Source organism: Brienomyrus brachyistius, unplaced genomic scaffold (genome assembly GCF_023856365.1).
Source record: "Brienomyrus brachyistius isolate T26 unplaced genomic scaffold, BBRACH_0.4 scaffold50, whole genome shotgun sequence".
NCBI lineage: Eukaryota > Metazoa > Chordata > Actinopteri > Osteoglossiformes > Mormyridae > Brienomyrus > Brienomyrus brachyistius.
The window spans coordinates 605,147-621,775 of NW_026042325.1; the positions used below are offsets into that span (position 1 = coordinate 605,147).

The 16,629-nt window shown below is 41.8% G+C and overlaps 1 protein-coding gene across 3 annotated transcripts; it reads right to left on the reverse strand.

Annotated features, from left to right (window-relative positions):
- Nucleotides 1–1,857: 1,857 nt before the first annotated feature.
- itgb7 (integrin, beta 7) lies at nt 1,858–16,616 on the reverse strand. Of its 3 annotated transcripts, none has more exons than XM_049000288.1 (16): nt 15,607–16,616; nt 13,445–13,508; nt 12,720–12,799; nt 10,827–11,016; nt 10,291–10,461; nt 9,929–10,170; nt 9,532–9,690; nt 9,265–9,360; nt 9,079–9,168; nt 5,645–5,785; nt 5,358–5,548; nt 4,668–4,894; nt 4,125–4,332; nt 2,831–3,027; nt 2,583–2,743; nt 1,858–2,369 (listed from the first exon to the last, which is right to left on the reverse strand). In XM_049000288.1, the coding sequence occupies exons 2-16, from the start codon at nt 13,503–13,505 to the stop codon at nt 2,304–2,306; spliced, it is 2,280 nt and encodes a 759-aa protein (XP_048856245.1). In that variant the 5' UTR covers nt 13,506–13,508; nt 15,607–16,616; the 3' UTR covers nt 1,858–2,303. The 3 variants fall into 3 exon arrangements, with proteins under 3 accessions (XP_048856245.1, XP_048856244.1, XP_048856243.1); XM_049000287.1 differs by having other exon boundaries at nt 15,598–16,616; XM_049000286.1 differs by having other exon boundaries at nt 15,574–16,616.
- Nucleotides 16,617–16,629: the final 13 nt, after the last annotated feature.

Here is a 16,629-nt window from a genome sequence, read left to right on the forward strand (position 1 = left end):
CATTGAGGTTTGCATCCATTCGTTTATGCACAGCTCCCTTAAGGTCCCACCACAGCACTTCAATCAGGTTGAGGTCTGGATTTTGGGCCATTGAAACGCCTTGATTCTTTTCTTTTTCAGCTATTGTCTTGTAGGTTTACTAGTGTTGAGGATCATTGTCCTGTTGCATGACCCAATTTCGGCCAAGCGTTAGCTGTCCGACAGATGGCTTCAAATTTGACTTACAATACTTTGGTATATATTTATATTTCATGGTCAGCTCAATGACTGCAAGGTGCCCAGGTCCTGTGGCGGCTAAACAATTCCAAATCATCACCCCTCCACCGCCCTGCTTCACAGTTGTTATGAGGTGTTTGTGCAGATCAGCTCTGCTTGGTTTTCGGCAAACAAAGAGGCTTTCTCCTGGCATCCCTTCTGAACAAGACATACTTTATGCCAGGAGAAAGCCTTTCGGGTTTCTCGCAGTTTCCCTGAGCACTGCATGATCTGACCTTAGGGTGAATTTACTGGGATGTCCACTCCTGAGAAGATTGGCAACTGTCTTGAATGTTTTCCATTTGTGAATAATCTTTCCCTTTGTAGAATGATGGACTATAAAATGTTTGCAAATGGTCTCATAACCCTTCCCAGTTTGATGGGCAACAACAATTGCTTCTTTAAGATTGTTGCTGATGTCTTTGCTCTGTGGCAGTGCTAACACACACTGGAATGCTCCAGACCAGCCGGAACTGACCATAAATACCCTCGAGTCTTGAGTTGTTCATCTAAGGCAGTATTTACTTAATTTCAAGGCCTGCTGATTACCAGATGATTTTTTTATGTCCTTGTACATAAAACCTTAGAATTGAAAGAAAGTGTATGTAGTTTATTTTTCAAATGACTGTATGTAAAATACAAAAAATATATAACTGAACATTTATGTCTTGCTACCGAGACTCACTCAAATGAATTTTTTGTTAAAGTTGTTGATACATTCTTTCCAGGGCATAATGTGAATCTGACCTGAAATGATTCACAAAATGACAGCATACTGTAGTTTTCTTTGTGAATATAACATTAAGCGGTATAATGTGTCAGATTTTTACAGTGGTCTGTGTTTAACTATATGCTAAAACTGCTCCTGCAGTATTTCTAAGAGGAAGGTTGTCATTAGTAGTCATTCATTACAGGCTAAATGTAAATTTGTATAAAAAAAGAGTAAATACATTTACGACAAACCCTAACAGAAACAGTAGTGGTCAGTAGCTATGTGCTTTGGACCCCTAATTATTATTAGACAGTGACATGTCTAACAAGCCACATGTTATTATGTGCACCTCCACTAAAAGGGTGCTTTTACATCCATCCCATCCTTCCATCTCACACCACTTGTTCTGGTTGGGTTTAAGATCAGAAAGCACAGGGTACAAGGCTAGAACACATTGAATGGAATGCCAGCTAATCGCAGGACACGTATTTGCACTATGAGCAATTTAGAGATGCCAACTGGGATAAATGTGTGTCTTTGGACTGCAGGAGGAAACTGAACACCTGGAGGAAACGCACCCCCGCTCAAAAGATTTGAGGCTAATAGACCCCATATCATTTTCATATATTAAATGGAAATAAATACATTTCCTCGAAATACTTTAAAAGATACAGAGCTCCTGAAGGGACCTGTGCAAAAAATCAAATGGTCTTTGTTTTGTGTGCGAACATGAAAGTCAGAGCATTTTATTTTTTGCACAGGTGCTTTCAAGGCCTCTGTACAAAGGAACATAAATCTGTTATAGGAAAATCAGCTCCCAACAAACAAAACGACAGTCAGTCACAGCAATTCAAATTCAGGGCAATTCAAGAAACAGATCTCAAATGCTGTTATCCAAACACGTACCTTCGGGTTATTTATTAATGTTGTAATCACTGGTTAATACAATAAAGAATAAATAAATATCATCTCTGTATATGTATTTTACTTGTAATTTATTCTTATTATATTATATCTTATTATATTAAATAATTCTTATTTATTCACTTATATGATGGGGGCTACTGTGCTGGAAGGTTTTTTTAAGAATAACAATTTCCCCCAAGAATTAATAAAATTCTTATCTTATTTTTCAATGTATTAACACAGTCAGGAAGAAATTCAGATCTTGACTGAATCAGTAATCTTCATGAGTCAGAAACAGTGCATCTTTAGTTCACTGACATTATTTACAGTAACATAATTGTGGTACTTCTAGGACAGCAGTAAACAGTTACAGAACACGACAATGAGAAAGTATAGAAGCGAATATCATCTTCTTTCTGTCAGCTCTGGGTCAATCTTCCACATGCATTGGGTTCATGGTTACAGTGGTAGCGCCCTGGAAAAGTGGGTTCTGTGACTGCAGGGGAGGACAGGATGTTAGGCACGACAGACAACCTGCACAAGTATACAGTATCTGGACACTGTCTGCAATAAACAAATTGCCCTGATGACAAATCTGAAAAATTATGCATGGAATGAAATATGAACATCAAAGTAACTTGGCTAGACTACAGGGCAACAACATAACATTTTCATGTAGCTTAGTTTCATCCTGCAGGGTGACACTCACACTTTTCCACTCCACTTTCTTCTGTTCGAGCTCGAATTTGCGATACTCCCTCCGGTCGTACACCTCCACCAGCATACGGTAAATGATAATGATGAAGATGCCGATGAGAATCACCGCAGACACAGCAGTACTAACGACTACAAGCCTCGTGTCAATGGTACCTGTAGGGTGGGGCAGGGCAGTTGAACTGGTAGTTATGGTCTAGAGTAGGGCTCATACTAAGTACACATAAAGGTCTGGTGACTCACGAGGAGGGTTAGCATAGACAATTTTGATGGCTCCATTTTGTTTGTCCAATTCGACTTCAAAGGTGATTCCCTCAGTTTGGCAGTCAAACTGCTGGGAGCCGGAGATGCGTGAAGGCCTGACTGAACCACAGTCTTCAGTACAGTTTGCCTCCGGACCTTCCTTTCCCTCATTTAATGCTGTGCATGTCACACAGTTCCTGAAATGTGAGGGAATAAGTGAAACTTCTGGTCGTTCACTAAAATAAAGCAACTGATGAGACACAAGGACAAGATTAAAGCTAAAACAAATGTGGACTCCTTTCATTACTGTGGGAGGATGGTACCCTTCAAGTGAGTACACCAGGCTGTGTTCTGAGTAAAGTGAGCACACCAGGCTGTGTTCTGAGTAAAGTGAGTACACCAGGCTGTGTTCTGAGTAAAGTGAGCACACCAGGCTGTGTTCTGAGTAAAGTGAGTACACCAGGCTATGTTCTGAGTAAAGTGAGTACACCAGGCTGTGTTCTGAATGAAGTGAGTACACCAGGCTGTGTTCTGAGTAAAGTGAGTACACCAGGCAGTGCTCTGAGTAAAGTGAGCAAACCAGGCTGTGTTCTGAGTAAAGTGAGTATACCAGGCTGTGTTCTGAGTAAAGTGAGCACACCAGGCTGTGTTCTGAGTAAAGTGAGCACACCAGGCTGTGTTCTGAGTAAAGTGAGTACACCAGGCTGTGTTCTGAGTAAAGTGAGCACACCAGGCTGTGTTCTGAGTAAAGTGAGTACACCAGGCTGTGTTCTGAGTGAAGTGAGTACACCAGGCTGTGTTCTGAGTAAAGTGAGTACACCAGGCTGTGTTCTGAATGAAGTGAGTACACCAGGCTGTGTTCTGAGTAAAGTGAGTACACCAGGCAGTGCTCTGAGTAAAGTGAGCAAACCAGGCTGTGTTCTGAGTAAAGTGAGTATACCAGGCTGTGTTCTGAGTAAAGTGAGTACACCAGGCTGTGTTCTGAGTAAAGTGAGTACACCAGGCTGTGTTCTGAGTAAAGTGAGCAAACCAGGCTGTGTTCTGAGTAAAGTGAGTACACCAGGCTGTGTTCTGAGTAAAGTGAGTACACCAGGCTGTGTTCTGAGTAAAGTGAGTACACCAGGCTGTGTTCTGAGTAAAGTGAGTACACCAGGCTGTGTTCTGAGTTTACTTACACGTGGTCCCTTGAGCAAGACTTTGTAATGATAGCATGGGTTTCTGTTCAAGATCTTAAGGTGCCTTCAAAGGCTGGGACCTTGATGAAGGAACTTGCCCTTTCCCCATGGAAACTTACTTATATGCTTGGCAGGGTGATGACAGCTCCGTGCACTGGTCCCGGATGAAGCCGGGCTTACATTTACAGCGATTACATATGCATTTTCCATGGTTGTTGCACTCGATTGACCCTGTGTTGCACTTGTCAGTTCGGGTGTCGCACTCGCAGGCTGAGCCAGTGAAGCCGGCTTTACACTGACAGGTTCCACATTTACAGGTGCCTTGTTCTGCATGACAGGATGTACAGAAAATTGTACTTGTGACTAAAGGAGCCAGACAAACTGGAGGACAGGTATAAACTCATGAATCAGGGCTTTAACAAACTGGGACCAATGCATGATTATGTAATTATCTTTCACTAAATAAAATGATATTAGTTCATTTTCAATGGCCAGTTAGCCAAAGTAGGGTCGCAGTAACAGGACAGCACGCGCAAAGCCACCATCACACAGTAATAACCTGATAATATGCAGGGGATATTTACTGACACTACTTTGTAGTCGTTTTAATCTTAGTTTCAGTCTGAGGAAGTCTGAAGGCCCCAAACCCCGCCTTCGCTCACCTCCACAGATCTTGCCGTCGATACTCTCACAGTTGGTGTCGTCACACTGGCAGAATTCACCCCAGAAGGGGCTCTTGCACTGACACTTGCCGCACTCGCAGCTGCCCTGCCCACTGCATGGCCGCGAGCTGTTGCTTTTCCGGCACTGAGCCTCTATTTCATGCACTGTATCCGTGTCCTGCTGCCCCTGGCACTCGCATCTCTGACCCAGGTGATTCCCGTAACAGCTGGACCATCAGAGAGCACAGCGTTACTCTATAAGCAGCCTAGAAATACTGCCTTTCCAAAATGTCTGCTAAAACCTAGACTGCAGGTACAGCTGAACATAAATACGTCAGGTTAATCAAAACCTAGACTTCAGGTACAGCTGAACATACATTTCAGGTTAGTTATGAGGAATGCTAATATTTGGTATTAATATTTTTAACACTGGTTACTGGCAGTAAAATCTAGAACAACATCTATAATCTGGAAATAACCGACTTACCTTAGTAATAATAATAATAATAATAATAATAATAATAATAATAATAATAATAATAATGTTTCCTCCGTTTTGCAGCTACCACATGTTTGGTTAAAATCAATTGATTAAATTAAGAAGGAATAAATAAGGGTAATTGTAATGATGGTAATTCAGTAAGCATTCCTGTGGCGTAATTACTTATGGATATCTGGCTGCAGACTTGCCTGCACATGCCACAATGCAGGGTCCCGTTGCCATTGCAGTGGGTGGCGTGGGGCTCCTGGTCCTGACAATCGCAGTCACATAACGTTTCTACGGTGAGCGTCAGCTCCTCACTAAGCCCCTGCACCTTCATGCGGAAGGTTTCAGGCTTTGACAGGCATGTGGAGGCGCTCAGTCTGACAGTGAAGTTCACCTGGGGAAAGATGAAATGCACAGCAGCGTTTCCGTCAGCTCCCCCCCCACATGCTCTCTCAGACCCCTCCCGTCCTCTGTCAGCCCCTCTTCTCACCGGCTGGTGGAGTTTCACGTTGTTGCATCTTCCCGTCCTGTCCCATTCGCTGTGCTCTCCAATGCTGCAGTGAGATCTAAATGAGATGTCCAAGCCCAGAGGGGCTTGCTGGTGTTCCAGAAGGATCGTAGAGGAAAGGTTCTGTGGAAACCCAATGGAACTCACTTATCAGAGAGTTTTCTACTTATTTTCATAGATGCATTATTTCAAATCAGCTTAAATCAGTGCAGTCAAATACAGCAACAAGAAATTAAGCATTATAGAGGCTATTAGCAGGACCAGCCAAAAATGCCACCTTGGAAAAAGGATTCCAGCATGGCCTGTGATCTGGCAGCTTTTTTGTAGACCATTCCTTTACAAAACTAGAGATTATTTGTCAAAACCAGCAATCTCAGTCAAGCTCTGAAGAATATTCTACTCCAGTACTGAAAGACTAAGACAAATATCAGGAAACTTTGTGACCCATCACCACAAAATGAGTCTTATATTTGGGTATATTTGGGTATATTTGTACCAGTGCGACTGAAGACTCATTTCGTGGTGATGGGTCACATATTTTGTCAAGACTTCTGGTCGCAAACCACTTGTTCCTTCCAGCACAGACGGTAAAGCGTGAGACGCAGCCAGTTGCATGCTAGACGGCTTCCGTTCTGAAACGTGTTTGAGATAAGAATGAAAGGGCGATGGGAGAGGAAGTTGCAGGGAACCACAGGACGCGAAACTGAAATGGTAACACAGAAGGCTATTGAATTTCCATCCCACAAAGGTGAAGGTGATGCATGACATTTCCTGACCTTGTCCATGCATCCTTATTTGCTGCAAACCTTTGAAAAACGTGTAGTGGTAGCTAGGTGTATAGTGGTCCTGAGATGATTTACAGTTTTAAGACAGCTTCATTTACACCTACTCATCCCATCCCTCAGCACCTTTTACAGGGGCATCACTGAAAGTGTTCTGACCTACTGTATCACTCTCTGGTTCTGAAGCTGCACAACCTCTGAACAAAAACAGCTGAATAGGGTAGTGAGAACACCTGGAAAGATCATCGGTGCCCATCTCCCAACCCTGCTGGACATTTTCAACCACTAATCATTAATTCTTATACCGACCATTATAATGCATTATGAAGGTATCAATTGTGCATTATAGATGACAACCTCACTAGAGCTTATGAAGCATTATAATCAACACCATGATGCCTTATGACTGTCAATAGAAGATGCTGCCATGCTTTTTTAATTCTTATACCATCCATTGTAATGTATTATGAAGATATTTGTAATGCATTATAGATGTCAGAGTTACCAAGTTCCCTTTGTCTGTAAGACGCATCGTGGACGGCGATTCATGCCCCAATATGACGCGGAGCATGTCCTGGACATGCTTTATCTGCACCGTTTATGTTCCTCTTCTCATTGTGGTGTGAGTACGCTGTTCACAGTAGTGATCCCCGCCAATCGCGGAAGATGCCTTACACACCCATCAGCGATAGATAAAAATCCGCGATATATAGAAAGTCCGTATAATTTTTTAAAAATATAGTTTAAGCCTTAAAATACCCCTCCCACACACTTTAAACACATGTCAACTTATTAAGACAACACATATGATATGTGGATGTCGGGGTAAGGATATGAGCAACATAATAAATAATAATAATAGTAATGCTAATAATATGTAATGTATACATATGAGATTCCGTTTTAATGATGGCTTTATTCCGAGGAGCTGCCACGCTCTTAATTCCTGTTTGACTTAAGCAGTGGTTCTCAAAGTCGGTCCTCGGGCCCCACTGCCCTGCTTGTGTTTCTGCTATCCCTGCCCTACACACGAGTCCCAGCTGTCTTTCAGCTTCTGATTGGCTGAACACACCTGATCCAGGTAATCAGCAGTGTGTAGGGCAGGGATAGCTGGAGAACAAAAAGGGCAGTGGGGCCTGAGGACCAAGTTTGAGAACCACTGGACTAAAGGAAAGTGATGCGGTGGCTCTTATATTCTTTTCATCCTTCTTGATGTATCGTACCGTCGATTCATTCAAGCCATAATGGCGAGCGCCGTCCGCATAACGCTTTCCTTCCTGAAGCACATCCAGGAGTTTTACCTTCTCTTGTATGGTCAAGGTCTTCCTCTGGCGCTTAGGCTCACTACTGCCAGAAGGCTTAGAAGATGCAGGACGCTTGGGAACCATCGTAGGGCTTAGAACAAAACTAAAACAATCCGACGACAAGCAAGGTACGCGATACGCAGAGAACTGTGAGTTGTCGGAGAAGAATCTGCGATATAGCGGGGGCGCGATAGCTGAACCGCGATATAGCGGGGGGCGCGATAGCTGAACCGCGATATAGCGGGGGCGCGATAGCTGAACCGCGATATAGCGGGGTCGCGATAGCTGAACCGCGATATAGCGGGGTCGCGATAGCTGAACCGCGATATAGCGGGGTCGCGATAGCTGAACCGCGATATAGCGGGGGCGCGATAGCTGAACCGCGATATAGCGGGGGACCTGACTCTGTTTTATTTCATTTCTCAGTCTGTGACCTAACGTCACTGGTTTATTCTTCTAATGTTTATGATATTGGAGTGACTGTCCATTGTAATCACCTGCAGACGCAGGTACATTATCATATCCACCTCATGGATTTTAGAGGTGTTTGCCACTGTAGTGGTCTCTGCTGATGTCCTCTGTCATTGCTAAAGTTACCGGTCCCTAATTCTACACCTGCTGCTTAAATGGGGAGTTACTGTTGAGACGTTTTGCCGGTTTCTGTAAGTCCTCTCCCTAACGCTTTGACATGGTTTTGGCAAGTTTCATTCCACATCCAGTGCAAAGTGCTTCTCATTGTCATTGAAGCTTTCAGATTCAGCCCCTCTGAGCTGCTTCACCATCACACTCATTATACTCTTTGATTATATCAGTCTAATGAACACACAGTCCCCAAGTTCAGATTAGCAGGTCATTCAGAGTGACGGCGCCTAAACTCTGGAACTTCCTTTGAGTCTCTGGGATTCCTTCTCTGTTTCAACGTCTGCTAAAATATTATTATATTTTAATATTATATAATTAAGTGTTTCTGAGTGATGTGGATGTGTTGCCATCATTACTTACTAGCATTACTTACTTACTCTGTGCAGTTATAGTAGTGTGTGTCTCTGTACTGCTTAGTAATTTTTCTTGTTTGATTTTTGTGAAGCATCCTTAAATATTTAAACAGCACCGTATGAACGAAAATTGTAACTAGTGACTCTAAGTAGATATTTCACACTAGAGGTAAATATGTCTTTTCCTGTTGCTCTGACGTTCTCACAACATCATGTGTGAACTTGAGAAGCTGCTGACAACATTTGATTTCTGTGTTGCTGTGACTGAGACTCCATGCAGTATCGTCAACTGCACATGCTACCTGAGGCTGTTGCATCGGGACGCAGTAACTCACCTTATAGGCATCTGAGATAAGCTGGACTACATTGCTGGAGTCGTTCTCAAGAACTCCAACTACAGATTGGGGGATTAGCTGACTTAGTGCCTGGGGGGGGGGGGAAAGAACAGAGAATAATTAGCTTGTTACTTGGCATACTGCTCCAGCATGAAACAAAGGTAGAGTAGGGTTAGGGTCACTGACCTTGTAGGTTGGAATGCTTTGCTCTGTAACGGCAAAGATCAGCTGGATGTTGTTGCCTGAGAGGACCCTGGACAGGTGGCCAACTGAAGGATAGTCCTAAAGAAACACCATACAAAAACAGCAATTGACATGAAGTAGCAGCAGTAGCAAAACAAGTCCCATGGAGTTCAGGTCAACTGCTAAGTGGAGTGCATATAAGAAGAGGTCAAGGATCACAAATGCTGGAAGGAATGGACAAAAATGGGTATTTTACTGACAGTCACATACGTAAATTGTGTCTTTATCGTACACGCCTTCTGCATTTAGGTGGCACCTCCCATCATTGGGATGGTAAATCCCAGCCAATCTGCCATCTCCAGCCATGTGATATGTATCATCAGATGTGTAAACCAGGATTCTAGTCACGTTGCCCCAGCCAATTTCATCCTACAGGAAGGAAGCAATATATCTAACAGATCAAACAGTCCTTCACTTGGCTAGTAGATTATTGTAATCTTACAATTTTTACATTCCCATGCTGATCAATAAATTTAAGCTGCGTACACATAGATGTAGATTTATAGCGTAAATTAGATCAGGAAAAATCTGTTAATTATATAAAATATGGTATATGGAAATATTCTGTAAATTCTCAGCGACCGAATAGAAGTTCAGCTATTCCTACCTGACAAACTGCAGCTTGTATCATAGCGTCTAGGCCACCCTCTGGGGAGTCCAAGTTGCCCGAAACCTTCTGCTCACTGACCTTCCTCTTGAACTCATTGGCGTCTTCTGTGAGTCTCAGAATGTTCTTAAAGCTGAAGGCTGGCTGGCAGCTATCAAGGCGGCTAGGGCAGGGATTTATCAGCTTGGCATTTACTGTGTTGACATAAGGCATGGACACCTTATCTACAAAAGACCCAAAGCCTGTAGGTATGGGGGTCAAAAGAAAATCAGAGACGGGTTTTATTAAGTATCAATCCAAGGCCGAGAGCTGACATAATCTTCTAAAAAAGGCTGTAATCCATTCATTCGTTTGGAACTCACCAATCCGGACCTTACGCGTAACATGCAGCAGACTATCAAGGATTGTCTGCCCCAAATTCTTGATATTTCCCAGGTCATCTTTCATGGAGTAGGACAAGTCCATGAGATAATACAGGTCAATGGGGTAGCCTTCTGCTCGTTTGAACTCCACATTGAAGGTCATTGGTTCTCCTGAAATAATGATAAAATGCAGACACAATTCTAGGACTGGCAGGGCAAGGACCACATAACAGCACAAATAAGTCAAAATAAGATTTTAATGCTGACTTGAATATTACTTTGGTCCCAGAGAACTTATTGCGTAGCTTTTGTTTCAATACCCAAGTCACAAGTTTATAAAAGAAATCCTTCTAGTTATATTGCTACTCCCTATAAGTCTCTACTGAATTAACTTCATTGATTTACTTTACTAGACAGCTACATAATACTTTAAATTTACAGTATACACATGTACAATGTACAAAACATAAACGTAACAATATAAAATGGAAGCTGCATTGTTGCTTGGTGAGAATAACAATGGAAAAATAACTCACCAACTCTGAGTTTTAGGTTAAGGTTCTGTGGTCGTAGCTGAACTATGTTGTCAGGGTCATTGGAGAGGTCATCGTCTCTGCGAGTGTCTTTGACCGAGTCCCGGTTGAACACATCGCTACAATTTCTCTTATGTAGAGCCTTTACAGTGTCACACCTCCTTTCATTGGACTCTCCAAACTTCAGAAAGTCCTGAAACATGTCCTATTTGTTTAATATCCAAAGTAGCTTAAAGTAAAAAGCAGTCCCAGCTGATGTGACTACATACCCTTTAAATTTGTCATTTTTGATGCATTTACAATCTGACACTAAAACACAACATCATATTATTTTATTAATTTATCTGTTATTTTGATTTGCTTACATTTATATACAGTAACCAAAAACATTTGTGTGGAAGTCCAAAAGTAAATGCTCAAAATATTCTGTAAAATCCTAAACTCATACACCTTAGTTGGATTGGCATATACCTGGCCAATAAAAGCCCCCATTAATAATTCCCTAAGCGTTTTCATTCTTGACAATTCAAGAAGCTAATTATCCTTCTTGAGATCAAGTAGCTATGATTAGCTCAAAATAAAGATAGCTACATACCAGTAAGCCTCCCATTAAGGAATAAGAGCATCACCAGGACTCCAGTTAGTTTGTCCCATTAAAATGAAGAAGTGAACCAAGAGGAGAAAGACCAACGAGGCCACCAGCAGTCCGATGACCACAGTGTCATTTCCCCATATTACGGTCAGTTTGTGCATGTTACAATGTCACAAGAGCCACTAAAATCTGGGTGCTAAAGTGGGGGCAAGAAAAGAAACCTTTTCCCTCTGCAGGAAAAGTGAAATTGAAAAGAAGTGACCCAATGCACCAAAGTGGCAACAGAGAAGACAAGAAATATAGAGATGTTGGTTCTAAAGTGTTCTAGATCACTGATCTCATCCAGTTAAAATAGCCACGCAGGGATATGAGTGCGATTCACTTGGCAAAGTCTAGCCACACTTGCACAGTTCTGAATGGGGGGATCGGCACCTTACTGTGCTTTTGGGTACTTACACAAAAAGTTATTCAACATTTTAAAACTAATTTTATGGAAATCAAAGCGTTTACCTTGTTGGTATATCCGTACAATTTCCAATTAAATTCAACATTCTTTAAAAGGCTAGTATTTCCATATGCACTGTCCGTGTTCCAAAAAACATAAATAATATCTGATATCGATTGGAAACAACCATCTCAGACGGTTCAAAATCATCCTCAGATGTTTTAGACAGCTTCAATAATCCAAGGGCACATGTATCTACATTAAATATTGCACGTCCCTAACCAGATTGAAAGGAGAAGACAATTGAAAACCATCTAGCGACTTCATACTGCTGTGTTACAGTCACACTCATCATATCTTCTCCATGTTAGACTTCCTATTCTGAGGGCTGGTGAGTGATAGAGAATAGAAGATCTAGGTTAAAAATGTATATTTAGTTCTAAACCGAATGTCCCACCAATCTTTCAGTAGCTGAATGTGTAGTTATCAGCATAAACTGCTTTAAATCTAGCTGCAGGTTCTTCTGTTAATTAAGCTATTGCTCTTTTTTGACTATATTTCGATGCCATATGACACTAGTGGTTACAGTGTCTAAATTTCACTTGACTAACCTTTGCTTCAACATCTAACAGTCAATGGCATCACCCAGCATCCTGAATGTAACAGACTGCTTACCAGTCCATTTGGCCTGTTATAGTCTCCTTTTGGCTTGGCACCATAGGGGACATTATCGGTGGTAACAATGAAAGGCACTGGGTGTTCATTCGAGAGTATATTTGTCATGGACACAGCAAACAGCCAGTTCCTCTATGCAATGAAAATCTCAATAGTTCATAGGAGGCTTACTGTGGAAACTCACCTTCTCTTTGCACCAGGCACAGTGTAGGCTTTTCATGCACTCCTGACAGGTGGGCTGAGGTCTGCATTCCATGGGTGTCTCTGAGGAAGAACGACCAGAACAATTCATCAGGACAAATTCATCCCTGGCAGCCAACCCTGGCTAACACAGGGCCGGAGTCCCTTAAAAGATCTCTGCTCCCTAAATTGTATATGTGAGTGTGTGTGTGTGTGTGTGTGTGTGGGGGGGGGGTTTGCCTAGATCACATTTGGGGACCAAAATGTCCCCAAAGTGCATACGGTAAAACCTGAAATTTCCCTACTTTTGGGGACACTTCTTCAGGTCCCCATCTGGATAACCTCAATTTTATAAAAATCTGTGACTGCAATCAAAACAGTAAAAGTGCCGGAAGTCTTGTATTTTGGTTGGTTATTTATGGTTAAGGTTAGGGCTGGGTGGGGGTTAAGGGTGTCATGATTGGGATCAGGGTTTTTCCCATAGAAGTGAATGGACGGTCCCCATTTAGATAGGAAGACCAACTTGTGAACGTGTGTGTGCGTGTGTGTGTGTGTCCAGCCTCTGGTCTATGAGTAGAGTCCTATAACTTTGAGTGCAGGCTATACTGTCCACGCTGAGAGCAACACGTAACACTCAGCAAAGAACTTCATTGTTCGGCTTGTTTCAGTGCAACCCAAGGAGAATCTGAGGAAGTGGTCTCCTGCAGAAGACACCTGGAATGCTCTTACCTAAAGTTTGCATCAACCGCACAAAATGCAGAAGAGCCACCAGCCGCCATGTCAGCTTCATCGCCTGCACAAGAAGTTAAGGGTAAGAAGAGGGGCACTGCGGACTGGCAGAGCACCTGCGACGAGTGGCAGCTGCAGTGCTGTGCTGCTTTGGCTGCACTGCTGCCAGTCATGATGCATTCTTAATCACCGCCGGAAGCGCTGAAGTCTAACCATCTCCTACAAATGTAAAACTGTTATGTACACTAGGAATTATGGCAGATGTTCTGGGTTATAGGAAAAGTTTTGAATTGGACTAAGCATGACTGAATATTTAGGTGGAATGTCTTTGATTTTCATGTAGTACAATGAACTGAATATGACAAAATCCACAAAAAGTCACAACATCATTGACCAAAAGATCATGAAAACCACAGATCATGTGCCGGACAGCAGAGTCTCACAAGCCCTGTTACAACAAGCATAGGGTTCAAGTTAAAGAAAAAACACTTTTATTGATGTTTGGTCCATTACAATTCTCAGCTCATCTGGTTTTGAAATGAAGAAGTATGATATTTGTGATATTATATTCAAATTTCACCTGTCCCATTTTCATTTCAGACTACTAGCAGATCACTGGAGGCTGGTGCTGCTTCTCTGTTTGTAAGTTCCTGTGTGAAGCATGCGGATTATCGCTTGTCACACTGAGGCTTTACATTAACCAAACATGTACTGAAATGGCCGCGCCGTCGCTGACACAGAAACCCCAGGCCACAAACCAGGCTCTTCCTGATTTCAGTGAAATGGTGCAGACTAAACTGAAGCGAGCTTTGAGTGCTAAATGCATCAGAACTTAACAGCCCAATAAGAAGAATTCAACAAGACTGTAATAGAGGAGGCCCTTACGTTAGGGCCAAGGTTGCTCAGAAGTGTGAAAACATCCATCCATCCATAAAACTATTATTCAGCGCCAGGTCCCACACTCCACAGCTATGTAGAAGAACTGAGAGTAGAGCTGTCAGGAGAAGACTGCTGCTATGCTACTGTATGACTGTGAATTCATTTTAACCCATTTCTGCATCCTGTGACCCATTTTCACGTAAGACTGCTGTTAAGCGCAACAAATTTCTGTTATAATTCATGTTGTTAAAAACAGGAAATGAGCCATATAACCAGACAAAAAAATGATTTCTTAATAAAATGACAAAGAATCATATGAGTTTAGGGCATGAATCACTTTGCCAAGCTGTACTTTCACAAGTGACAAGTACAAGTTTTCACAAGATGGGAATTTCTCTACAAACATCCAAAAGAAAAAAATAAGTCCCTTAAAACAGGGATCCTGCCTTTGCCAGGGATCATACTAACTAGATTTAGTTAAATCCTGAGAAAACCTTCGGGGAAATCATTTTAAAAAATTCAGTAAAACAGCTGAGCTGTTCCAACTGCAAAAATTTAAAATAAAGTGTTTTAAATAAGTACTTAACCAACAATATAACAAAATAATTGAAAACTATATTACACCGGCAATGTACAACTGATATATCATTAATGTTAACTGGGATATTAAAAAAAATACCACTGCTACTACTACTACTATTACTACTACTACTACTAATAATAATAGTATAATATTAGTATAATAATTAGTATAATAACTAATAATAATAATAATAATAATAACAACACCTTATTAACTTCCTTGAAAAAACACCCAAAAGGCATCACACATTGTAAGGATTCAAGCTTGCTCTCTCTACCTCCACCACCTTAAGCTTAAAGTTTGAACCATAACAGATACTCTGGCTCAGTTGTTTAATTCTAAATTCCTTCTCCTGCATGAGCCAACACATTACAGTTACAAAATTACAGTTATACAACACATTGCAGTTATAAAAACGATTTATGCTTAACGTTAAATGACTACGTTTAACTGCATTTTAATTACACTGAAATATGCCCATTGTCCACTGTTGAAAATGTCATTTCCCTGAAGGAAACATCAGTTTAATGAAGCGTTACTTTTCACTTTCTTTTTTCAATCACACTTATAAGACTATTAAACATCAACACGAACATTTGTAAAAGGCAGAAAAATGTAAAAGGAAACCCTGTAGTTATAGTAGTGATAATAGCTCAATCAATCTTACCGATAATAGTAAATAAAATATCACCTCACTAACTTGAAATGTAGACCGTCGGTCGGTTTCTTTTGCCGGTACCCCGGGCGCCTGCTTAAGGAGAACGATGGTAAGAGCGAATCTGGCTGTTAATGTTATGCAATCGGGCTCTTGTGATATGCGACATGCATCCCAGGCGCTCGGCCGCCGTATCTGTCACTCGCCTACTATCTGCTGCGAATCACGCAGAGTTGCGGGCAGCGCCGATTGCATGGGCGATTCTAGCATTTCACCCATAGGGGGGCTAAGCATGCAGAAGAAATATGGTGTCCCACGATAAAATTCGCCGAGCGGCGATCACGAAATGCACACGAAAATACGGGACAAATCGCTAAAGTATTTCTAGGGATGGGGGAGGGGGCTATGGTTCGAGTCTCCGAATGGGTTACACGTGTGCGGAGTTTGCATGTTCTCCCCCTGTCGTCGTGGGGTTTCCTCCGGTTTCCCCCCACAGTCCAAAAACATGCTGAGGCTAATTGGATTTGCTGAATTGCCCATAGGAATGCATGTGAGAGTGAATGGAAAATGGATGGATGGATAAACTGTGAGATAAAAAATTTGTCACGATTCGTTAACGATGAACAGACATGAGTATTTCACTTGTGTTATTGGAGTAGTTCCTTAGGAGTTTCTTCAGCAGTTCACAAAGATTTACACAATTAACAGATATACTATATTCACAGATATAGTAACAAATGCACGATTAATCATGATTCATGATTAATTAATGATAAATTAACGTGACATCACTATGTAACTATAAGACTTAGTTTGTGGTTAATTAATACATAAAATGTCACCAATGTTACAAACTATGTACAAAACAATAATCCTGACCACTTCATCCAAATGTATCAACTTCTGAGGTATAATATTCCCCGATTTGCGATAAATGTTTGTAGAAGCCCTTTGCCTTCAGCCTTTTAGTGGCGTGTCGTACCCCTACTACCGTGAGCTGAACAGGTGGCATCAGTGGCGGATCCTGGCAAGAGCAAGGTGGGTAACTGGCTGGGGTGGCATCTTTGG

Excerpts from the sequence above, each read along its gene's own strand:
- itgb7 (XM_049000288.1), bottom strand. The coding sequence starts at position 13,505 with ATGAAGCTGACATGGCGGCTGGTGGCTCTTCTGCATTTTGTGCGGTTG. Across the intron at positions 10,171-10,290 it reads TACGCGTAAGGTCCGGATTG|GCTTTGGGTCTTTTGTAGAT; the intron begins GTGAGTTCCAAA and ends CCATACCTACAG. Across the intron at positions 5,549-5,644 it reads ACGTGAAACTCCACCAGCCG|GTGAACTTCACTGTCAGACT; the intron begins GTGAGAAGAGGG and ends ATCTTTCCCCAG.